At 60.1% G+C, this 10,495-nt stretch overlaps 1 protein-coding gene across 3 annotated transcripts; it reads left to right on the top strand.

Moving 5' to 3' along the window:
- Positions 1-796: 796 nt before the first annotated feature.
- On the top strand, positions 797-6,245 carry LOC149123231 (cytochrome P450 1A1). Of its 3 annotated transcripts, none has more exons than XM_089310852.1 (7): positions 797-938; positions 3,201-4,063; positions 4,424-4,550; positions 4,643-4,732; positions 4,826-4,949; positions 5,081-5,167; positions 5,276-6,245. In XM_089310852.1, exons 2-7 carry the CDS (start codon positions 3,227-3,229, stop codon positions 5,565-5,567), a joined length of 1,557 nt encoding a protein of 518 aa, XP_089166978.1. In that variant the 5' UTR covers positions 797-938; positions 3,201-3,226; the 3' UTR covers positions 5,568-6,245. The 3 variants fall into 3 exon arrangements, with proteins under 3 accessions (XP_089166978.1, XP_008250622.2, XP_069909383.2); XM_008252400.5 differs by having other exon boundaries at positions 815-948; XM_070053282.2 differs by lacking the exon at positions 797-938 and adding an exon at positions 2,817-2,906.
- The last annotated feature ends 4,250 nt before the right edge of the window (positions 6,246-10,495 follow it).

Consider the following 10,495-nt stretch of genomic DNA (forward strand, 5'->3'; position numbering starts at 1 on the left):
CTGGCCTCTGCAAGCCTGCAGGTGCTCCGACGCGGGCGGGGGAGCCTCCGCGCCCCTTCGCATTCCCCCCTCGCACCCTGGCCGGTCCCGGGGGGCCCCCTCTAGCCCTTGCGCTCTGTAGCCCCCGCAAAGTACTAGCGACCCCCTGGCCTCCTTCCTGGAGCCCAGGGGCAACCTCGAGGGCCAGGGTCCGGCGGGAGGTGGCCCTGGGTTGCCACGCGCCTGACCCCGGAGGCGGCGCCCGGAGAGCCCGCGCGACCCTCGGTCCGTGAGCGCGAGCTTCGCCGGGTCGTCGCGCCCTGGGGGACGGGGCCAGCTCAGCGGCGCCTCTGGCCTTCCGGCGGCCGTGACCTCGGGCACAGGGTCGCTGAGCTTCTCACGCGAGCAGGGACTCAGTAACCCCGGGGGAGCGGTCGCCAGCGGGCAGCCCCGCCCCGCCTGGCCGGTTGGCTGGGCAGCGAATGGGGGAAGGGGGACTGGCACCGCCGTGTCCCGGTCGGTGCAAAAATGATGTCGGGAGATCCGGATCTCCCGACGGAGCCCCTCAGGCCCCCTTTTCCGGGTGAGCTCCAGCTTCTGCCTCAAATCCCCGCGATGCATAAGGGGGTGCCTTGTAACTGGGGGTCCCAGGTATCCGCAGCCTCCACCCCTTATGTGCAGGCACCTAGATGAGGCCTCCCTGTGGAGGTCTTGTCTGTCCCCTCCTCCCCCTTCTCGTCCCACCCTGGAGGGCCCAGCCCCCCGCCCCGCAGCCCTCCCTCTCCCCCCCACCCACCGGGGGCAGCCCCTCCCTCCCCCCCTCCAGTAAAGGAGGCGTGGCCACACGCAGCCTCCTATAAAGGTGGCAGTGCCCTGGCCCTCACCCTGGAGGTGACCGTGCCTTGGAGTCTCCTCTCACCCTCTCACTTCCAGAGGAGCTCGGCACCTTGCATCCGCAGGTGAGTGCAGGTGAGTGTTCCTTTCACTCCCTGTGAAAGGAACATTTTGGTGCCTACAGGGTTTCCTAGGGAGCAGCAGAGGCCGGGATTGTCCTCAGTGGCCAGTCAGTGCAGCCCCCAGTAGGGGCACTGAGGCCGGGGGAAGGACAGGACTTAGCCCAGTTCCTACGACGCGTCCCAGACCTGTGCGTACAGACACCAGCCCTGGTCGGGACTCCACGGGCAGCTCCAGCTCCATGCCCACACACCCTGGGCAAGCTTGGGGCTGCCCCCATCGGGGCCACCTGGGGGGTAGAGGCTCTGTGTTGGGGGAGGGGTCTTCTCTGGGTGGGAGGGCAGACCCAGGGAGCCTGCCAGGTTCTTCCAGCTGTACCGTGCCCTATCTAAGGGCAGCCCCAGTGGGCTCCTCTTTCCCAAGTACTGCTTACCAGAGCGCTGTTCTGAGTAGGACACACACACACACACCTGTGCTCTCCCCAGCCACTTTCCCTGTCTGTGGGCTCCTCTGCAGGCAGGCAGCTGTGGGACAGCCAAGTCCATGGGCCTTCGCCTCCTCCCGTGGCACATAGCTGGAGGTCCCCGGACACCCACTGAGCAGAAGGGGGCCCCGTGGCCACCAAGGCCTGGCAGTGGCCCTGCTCATCCAGGGACTTAGAATCTAGTGTACCTGGGGATTCGGCTCCTGCAGGAAACCTGCCGACAGCAGCAGGGGGCTCTGGGGCTTGAGGTGGGAACGTGGAGCCCCTACTGTAAGACGGAGTGGGCGGCTCCTCCAACAGGGCACAGCTGGGTGGCTCTTGGTCTGCTTTCTCTTGCAGAAAGGTAAAATGACCATCGACACCCACCTGAACCCCAGCACCGGGCCTCCTGACCTACCTACAGCCCGGGGCCCCAGGCAGAGCCCGATCCGTGGACAGAATGGTCCACGATGCACTCGCCCTTCCTAGACCAAGCCTGCAGGCAGTACTGTCTCCGCTTCTGCTGGGTTCAGGTCCATTCCTGACTCCCTGGGTTCGGGTGGCCTGGTGGGAGTCTTCCATTGACTCTTGCCCCTGGGGACCAGCAGAAGGGGGAGGCGGGGACTCTTCATTCATTGAGAGTTGAGCTCAACGAAAATCCTGGCCGGGATTTCTTCACCTGATCTCCAGCGGCTTATAAAGGGCGGGTGGGAGGAGCTCAGAGGGCTGGGCTGAGAGCGGTGTGGCTTTGGCAGTGGCCTTTGCGCTGCCTGCCCAGCGTAGACCCTGGGATGGAGCAGCAAAGAAGCAGGGTTCGGCCGGCGCCGTGGCTCACTAGGCTAATCCTCCGCCTTGCGGCGTCGGGCTAATCCTCCGCCTTGCGGCGCCGGCACACCGGGTTCTAGTCCCGGTCGGGGCGCCGGATTCTGTCCCAGTTGCCCCTCTTCCAGGCCAGCTCTCTGCTGTGGCCCGGGAGTGCAGTGGAGGATGGCCCAAGTGCTTGGGCCCTGCACCCCATGGGAGACCAGGAGAAGCACCTGGCTCCTGCCTTCAGATCACTGTGGTACGCCAGCCGCGGCGGCCATTGGAGGGTGAACCAACGGCAAAGGAAGACCTTTCTCTCTGTCTCTCTCTCTCACTGTCCACTCTGCCTGTCAAAAAAAAAAAAAAAAAAAAAAAAGGCAGGGTTCTGGGAGAATTCCTCCAGGGCTCCTTAGAGGCTCGCAGCCTGCTGGGGGGGGGGGCGAGCCCCGGCTCAGCACTGTCCCCAGGAGGCTCAGGGCCAGTCCGTGCCCCCTCTGCAGGTCAGCCTTCCCCAAGCGTGCAATGAGGCCAGAAGACTGGCTGATTGCGAGGGTCCCGAACGAGAGAGGTGGGACTCGGTATGCTACCCTCCGATCCTGTGCTTATTCCAGCGTGCCACGGGCCACTTGGACATTGAGGACGCCATTCACGGGCAGGAAACTGTGTGGATGCAATGGCTCCAGCGCCGGGTGGGACTCACGGGGAGGTAGGGGGAGACACGCTGTGGACCCCTGCAGCAGCTGAGTCTGCAGCTGCCACTTCCTGGCTCTGCGACCTTGGGCGAATCACCTGCCCTCTCTGAGCCTCACCTTGGCCTCCCTGGCAGGCTTGTGGCCGTTACTGAACAGAGAATGACTAGGACGTTCTTGGCGCACAGTAGGGCAGCTCAACAAGTGGCTTCTCCCCATAGCTTGCTCCGGTGTGCGCCTAGTGAGGCGCTCTGGGTGGGGAGGCTCCCCCTCATCCCTCACCTGACGGCTGCGTTGCTTTCTTCCTGCAGCCACCAGGGAGACCCCCACGTCCGCCATGGTTTCCGATTTTGGACTCCCCACCTTCATCTCAGCCACCGAGCTGCTCCTGGCCTCTGCCGTCTTCTGCCTGGTGTTCTGGGTGGCTGGAGCCTCAAAACCTCGGGTCCCCAAAGGCCTGAAGCGTCTGCCGGGGCCCTGGGGCTGGCCCCTGCTTGGGCACGTGCTGACGCTGGGCAAGAACCCACATGTGGCGCTGGCGCGGCTGAGCCGGCGCTACGGGGACGTGTTCCAGATCCGCCTGGGCTCCACGCCCGTGGTGGTGCTCAGCGGCCTGGACACCATCAAGCAGGCCTTGGTGCGGCAGGGCGACGACTTCAAGGGCCGGCCTGACCTCTACAGCTTCTCCTTCGTCACTAAGGGCCAGAGCATGATCTTCGGCTCAGACTCGGGGCCCGTGTGGGCCGCCCGCCGGCGCCTGGCCCAGAACGCCCTGAACAGTTTCTCCGTGGCCTCCGACCCCGCCTCCTCCAGCTCCTGCTACCTGGAGGAGCACGTGAGCCAGGAGGCCGAGAACCTCATCAGCAAGTTCCAGGAGCTGATGGCGGCGGTGGGGCACTTCGACCCCTACAGGTACGTGGTGATGTCCGTGGCCAATGTCATCTGTGCCATGTGCTTTGGCCGGCGCTATGACCACGACGACCAGGAGCTGCTGAGCCTCGTCAACCTGAACGATGAGTTCGGGAAGGTGGCGGCCTCCGGAAGCCCCGCCGACTTCTTCCTCATCCTCCGCTACCTGCCCAACCCTGCCCTGGACACCTTCAAGGACCTGAATGAGAGGTTCTACAGTTTCACCCAGGAGAGGGTCAAGGAGCACTGCAGAAGCTTCGAGAAGGTATGGGGGACGGGCCGCAGGGCCGGGGAGGCGGAGGGCCCTGGGGGGCTTGGCAAGGCCTCAGGGAGGCATCGCCTGGGGTTCAGAAGTCAGCCGAGGACCTGGAACCTCTCCACGAGCCAGACAGCAGTGGCCGCTCACCGCAGGCTCCTGCACCAGCGGTTTCGGGGGCCGGGAAGGAAAAGGGTGGGAAGCACATCCCGGTAATAGCGCCGCGCTCGGTGCATCCGTGTCGCTTGAGTCGGGCTACTGCGTTCTAAGGCAGGCCAGAGCCTTCGAGGGGCGGCTGCAGGGGGTGCTCGTGGGAGCGAGGCTCCAGGTGGGATAGCGCTCACCTGCGCGCCCCGCCCCCCCCCCCAGGGCCACATCCGGGACATCACGGACAGCCTGATCAAGCACTACCGGGTGGACAGGTTGGACGAGAATGCCAACGTCCAGGTGTCGGACGAGAAGACCGTTGGTATTGTCTTGGACCTCTTCGGAGCTGGTAGGAGCTACCCCCCGTCCCCGCACCCTCGCAGCACCCACGTGCCCTGGCTCGCCAGCTGAGTCATTTTCCCTCTCTTCTGTGCCGCCCAGGGTTTGACACGGTCACAACTGCCATCTCGTGGAGCCTCATGTACCTGGTGACCAAGCCCAGCATACAGAGAAAGATCCAGGAGGAGCTGGGTAGGTGGTGGGGACGGCCTTCAAAGGCTTGAGGCGGCCTTCCCAGGCCAGGTCTGTGCAGCCCCTGATCCACCGCCCCCGGGTGCTCTGCAGACGCTGTGGTTGGCAGGGCGCGGCGGCCGCGGTTCTCCGACAGACCCCAGCTGCCCTACCTGGAGGCCGTCATCATGGAGACCTTCCGACACACCTCTTTCCTCCCCTTCACCATCCCCCACAGGTGAGGCTCCGAGGATCCAGTCCTGCCTCCCGGGCATCGCTGCAGTCCGCGTGCTTGGTTAGGGTGGTGGTGGGAGACAGGGGTTCATTCTCCTGTGGCCAGGAGCCTGACTGAGCCTCCTCCCTCTGCAGCACCACAAGGGACACCAGTCTGGGTGGCTTTTACATCCCCAAGGGACGCTGTGTCTTCGTGAACCAGTGGCAGAACAACCACGACCCGTGAGTTGGGAGGGACAGGGACGGCTCCGAGCCTCCTGGGTGTGGGCGGCTGTCTCAGCCGGTCTCCTGGGGGGCTCAACCCAAGCAGCTGCCTCCCTCTGGTTCCAGGGAGCTGTGGGGTGACCCCGAAGCCTTCCGGCCCGAGCGATTTCTCACCCCCAGCGGCGCGGTGGACAAGGCGCTGACGGAGAAGGTGCTGCTCTTTGGGCTGGGCAAACGCAAGTGCATCGGGGAGACCATCGGCCGCCTGGAGGTCTTCCTCTTCCTGGCCACGCTGCTGCAGCAGGTGGAATTCAGCGTGTCGCCCGGCACGACGGTGGACATGACCCCCATCTACGGGCTGACCATGAAGCACGCCCGCTGTGAACACTTCCAAGCAAAGCTGCGCTTCGAGGCCTAGACTGTGCCCCGGGCCTAACTGGGCAGCCTGACCTGGGGACCTGTGCAGGGGGCTGTACTTCTGCCTGAAGCTCACAGCCGCTGGTCAGGCTGATTCTGTGCTCTCTGGGCCGTGGGCAAACCAGAGGAACCCAGCCTGCCCCCTCCTCTGGACTTGTCCCTCTGCGTGCTGACCGCGGTGGGGGCCCCCACAGGAGCTGCTGGAGGGAGGAGGCCCTGAGGGCCTCTGATGAACTCTCTGGAAGCCCCCACGCCCCGCGGGTGGCAGGCACCATGTGGGTGCTGACTGGCTGGGGAAACACGAGAGCGGGCCCCATCAGGGCCTGTGTAGTCTCGCTGACAGCCCAGAGCAGCCAGGAGTGAAGGGTGAAACAGCCCAGGGTGCTGGTCCCCAGGGGGTCCCACTGCGGGAGCGGGGCTGAGCTGTGTGCCCTGGGGGTCTGGGACACCTGGGCCTATGGGACAAACAGGGCCGTCTCCTGGGAGCAGAGAGCAGAGCGGGTGCCGGCACAGGGGCTGGTGTTCCCAGTGCCTTCTCCACATCCCGTGTTGAAATGTCTGTCTTTAACATTAACGCCCTGTGATGCGCTTGCCTGCTTGCTTAAGAGCCATTTATTGAGTGCAACAGAGAGGGTTCTAACCAGCTGCGTGGCGGTGTGAATAAACACACTACCAGACATCCTGCGTCCTGTGGGTGCACACTTTGTTTTGTGTCTTGAGTGAAGCTGTCACCCGTCTGGCTGCCCCCTGGGGCCCAGTCTTGAGTTGGGTTTTCCTGGGGCGGGGGGGCAGAGGGTGCAGCCACTGTTCTCAGGCAGTCTGCCTGGGCCAAGGCCCGATGGCTTTGCTGTGTGCCTTGGCCTCTGGCAGGGAGAATCCTCTGACTCAGCCTGGGGGACTCAGTGTTTAAAACCCTGCTTTCCAGGGTTGAGGGAGCGACACACAAACACGTCCTCCAGTGAATTGTGGGCAGGTGCGTATGGGAGGGAGGGGTCCAGAGCCAGGGGTGAGAGAAGCCCCTCCAGGCCAGGGATGCCTGAGCCAAGCCTTCCTGAGAGGGGAGGGAGCACCTCCGTCCCCTGGGGCTGGCACATTAGACAACACTGTGAGCTCTGGGGGCAGCTTGGGTGAGAGAAGGTTCACAGCTCAGAGCTGTGATCTGCGGCTCAGGTCCTGCAGCCACGGTGGGACTGGAGGCTGATACCAGACTGTGGCTCAAGTTTCTTCAAGATTTGTTTATTCATTTGAAAGGCAGAGTGACAGAGAAGGAGAGACAGAAAGACAGACAGACAGCCACACACACACAGACCTTCCATCTGCTAGTTCATTCCATAAATGGCTTCAACGGCCAGGGCTGGGCCTGGCCAAAGTCAGCAGCCAGGAGCCCATCCTGGTCTCCCACATGCAGGGCAGGGACCTGAGTCTTGAGCCATGATCTGCTGCTTCCTGGGAAGCACTTAGCAGGAAGCCGGATCAGAAGCGGAGGTGGGACTGGATCCCCGGCACTCCAATGTGGGTGCCCCAAGGGATGGTGGTTAACCTGCTCCCTACAAGGCCCGCTCTTCAGCCATTCTTGTAGTGGTTTATTTTGTATCCCAAAACACAGAGGAGCCTTGAAACATGTTCAGTGAAAACAGCCAGGTGGACACTGTGGCACCGTGGGCTAGGCTACAGCTGGGGACACCCACATCCCGTTTCAGAGCAAGTCCCAGCTGCTCCACTTTCCATACAGCTCCCTGCTGTGGGGAGCAAACCGGACTAGACTGAGTTACTGGAATTAAGACTTATTCTATGCATCTGCTCTCCTGTGGGGAGCAACCCGGACTAGACTGAGTTACTGGAATTAAGACTTATTCTATGCATCTGCTCTCCCACAATATGGCGCTGGGAGAGAAGTAAACAGCCTCCGCACAGCTGCCTCCAGTTCAACCAATAAACTGTAGGACTTGCTCCTGATTGGAGAGCAGCGTACTCGGCGTGTGGGCAGCCGAGTTAGGATTGGCGGAGGAGGACTATAAAGGAGGAGAGAGACGGCATGCACCAGGAACATCTAAGGGGAACACCTAAGGGGAACACCTGTGCTGCCCCCGAGAGAGCCGGCTGGCGGTGTGCCGCTCCCCTGCGGAAGTGGGGAATGTGGCCAGGGGGAACTGCCCTTCCACGGAGGTGGAAGGGATAGTAGCCAACCCGGGAAGAACCAGCAGCAAACCCGGGGAGGGCCGAGCAGACGAAAGAACAGCGCAGGGTCCTGTGTCGTTCCTCCACGAAGACGGGGAGCGACACCTGCTAATGCACCTGGGAAGGACGTGGACAATGACCCAACTACTTGTGGCCCTGTCACCCACCGGGGAGACCAGGATGGAGCTTCAGGTTGCTGCTCTTTTTTTTTTTTTTTTAAATTTTTATTTATTTGACAGATAGAGTTAGACAGTGAGAGAGAGAGACAGAGAGAAAGGTCTTCCCTCTGTTGGTTCACCCCACAAATGGCTGCTATGGCCGGAGCTGTTCCAATCTGAAGCCAGGAGCCAGGTGCTTCCTCCTGGTCTCCCATGCAGGTGCAGGCCCAAGCGCTTGGGCCATCCTCCACTGCCTTCCCGGGCCACAGCAGAGAGCTGAACTAGAAGAGGAGTAGCCGGGACTAGAACCCAGTGCCCATATGGGATACCGGCGCTGCAGGCAGAGGATTAACCAAGTGAGCCACGGCGCTGGCCCCCAGGTTCCTGCTCTTTGGCCTGGCCCAGCCCTGGCTGTTGTGGGCATTTTTGGGATGAACCAGCAGATGGAAGATGGACCCCCTCTCTGCCTTTCAAATAAACTAATAAATCTTAAAAAAAAAAAAAAGACACAAAAGACCACATATTGTATGTGTGCATCTCACAAAATTTGTGGAAACTGGAGTTAACAGATAAGTTCATTTTGGTGCAAGATTTTTTAGAAATTAAGCAGATGCTAGATCTTACAAAAGTTCGTGGAAAATGGGTAGCATACACGGGAAGCAAAGCGTTTGCAGCTTGATAAGCTTATTTTTGAATTCAGTTTCCACAAACTTATCAAAGTAGCCATGTTTGATTTCATCTATATGAAGTGTCCAGAACAGGCAAAATTAGGGGCCTGCGTTGTGGCATAGCAGGTGAAGCCACTGCCTGCAACACCTGTGTTCCATATGGGCACTGGTTCATGTCCCGGCAGCTCCAGCTCCCAGCTACTGGCCAGGGAAAAGCGGGGGGAGATGACCCAAGTGTTTGGGCCCCTGCACCCACACAGGAGACCCGAATGAAGCCCCTGGCTCCTGACTTCAGCCTGGCCTAGCACTGGCCATTGCAGCCATCTGGGGATTGAACCAGAGGATGGAAGATTGATCTCTCTCTCTCTCTCTCTCTCTCTGTCTCTCTCCGGATCTGCCTTTCAGATAAATAAATAAATCTTAACAAAGAAGAACTGTACGGGGCTGGCGCTGTGTGTGGCATAGTAGGTTATGCCTCTGTCTGCAGTGCCAGCATCCCATACGGGCCCTGGCTTGTGTCCTGGCTGCTCCTCTTCTGTCAAGCTCCCTACTAATGCGTCTGGGAAAGCAGTGGAAGACGGCTCAAGTGCTTGGGCCCCTGCACCCACATGGGAGGCCCAGGTGGAGTTCCAGGCTCCTGGCTTCAGGCTGGCTTATCCCTGGCTGTTGAGATCATTTGGGAGTGAACAAGCAGGTGGAAGATCTCTATCTCTGTCTCCTCCTCCCTCCCTCCAGGAAGCTAAAAAAAATTACAAACTCCCACAATCTCAGTCTGTTTCTCTTTTTCTCTTCCTCTGCCTCCCTTATCTTTGGCCTTGAGAGAAAAGACAGAGAAGGGCTACTTGGAGTTGAAAAAAAAATTGCAAGTTTAAAAATTGGAAGCAAGGAAAAAACTTCACTTAGCAGCTGTGAGTATAGATATGCCAATGGCTGGATGACCTACATGTCAGACAGATGACCTCAGAAACACGCTAGGGGCCGGCGCTGTGGCCTGGCACTTAAGTCTCTACCTGCAGCGCTGGCTTCCCATATGGTCATCGGTTTGAGTCCCGGCTTCTCCAATTCCAATCCAGCTTCCTGCTAATGCACCTGGGAAAGCAATAGAAGATGGCCCAAGTCCTTGGGCCCCTGCACCCACGTGGGAGACCCAGAAGAAGCTCCTGGCTCCTGGCTTCGGTCTGGCCCAGCTCCGGCCGTTGTGGCCATCTGGGGAGTGAACCAATGGATGGAAAAACTCTCTCTCTTTCTCTGTTTATAACTATGCCTCTCAAATAAATCAACAAATCTTCCAGAGGGAGAGACACTGAGGGCCCCTCACCCAATACCCGACCACCCCCTAAAAGGTGTAACTACTGATGTTTGGGGGCCCAGGTCTCTGATCTACTGGCTCACTCCTGATTCTGAAGGGGTGTGCTTTCTTTCCTATAATAAACTTGTGTGGTTTGTGCCTCAGCCAATTCATTGTATGAGATTCAAAGTAACCTGGCCATGCCTGCCTTTGCTCCACCCACAGCCATTAGTGTTGCAAGATTAAAAAAAGATTCATCTCAATTTGAATTTCACCTGTTCAGTGCATCTTGCAAATAGCGTAAGGATACACTTACACTAAAAGGTTACTAGAGATCGGGGGACCAGTGTAGCTCCCCCTCTTCGCGGAGGAACGACACTAGACCCTGCGTTGTTCTTTTGTCTGCTTGGCCCCTTCCCGGGTTTGCTGCTGGTTCTTCCCGGGTTGGCTGCCGTCCCTCCACCTCCGTGGAAGGGCGGTTCCCCCTGCCACTTTCCCCACTTCCGCGGTTGAGCGGCACACCGCCGGCGGGCTCTCTCGGGGGCTGCTCAGATGTTCCTCAGGTGTTCCCCTTAGATGTTCCTGGTGCATGTTGTCTCTCTCCTCCTTTATAGTCCTCTTCCACCAATCCCAACTC

Source organism: Oryctolagus cuniculus, chromosome 12 (assembly GCF_051225735.1).
Source record: "Oryctolagus cuniculus isolate XC-2025 breed Fujian yellow rabbit chromosome 12, ASM5122573v1, whole genome shotgun sequence".
NCBI classification, from domain to species: Eukaryota; Metazoa; Chordata; class Mammalia; order Lagomorpha; family Leporidae; genus Oryctolagus; species Oryctolagus cuniculus.

Coding starts and splice junctions, on each gene's coding strand:
- LOC149123231 (XM_089310852.1), top strand. CDS start 3,227: ATGGTTTCCGATTTTGGACTCCCCACCTTCATCTCAGCCACCGAGCTG. Junction 4,064..4,423: donor ACTGCAGAAGCTTCGAGAAG/GTATGGGGGACG, acceptor CCCCCCCCCCAG/GGCCACATCCGGGACATCAC. Junction 4,551..4,642: donor CTTGGACCTCTTCGGAGCTG/GTAGGAGCTACC, acceptor TGTGCCGCCCAG/GGTTTGACACGGTCACAACT.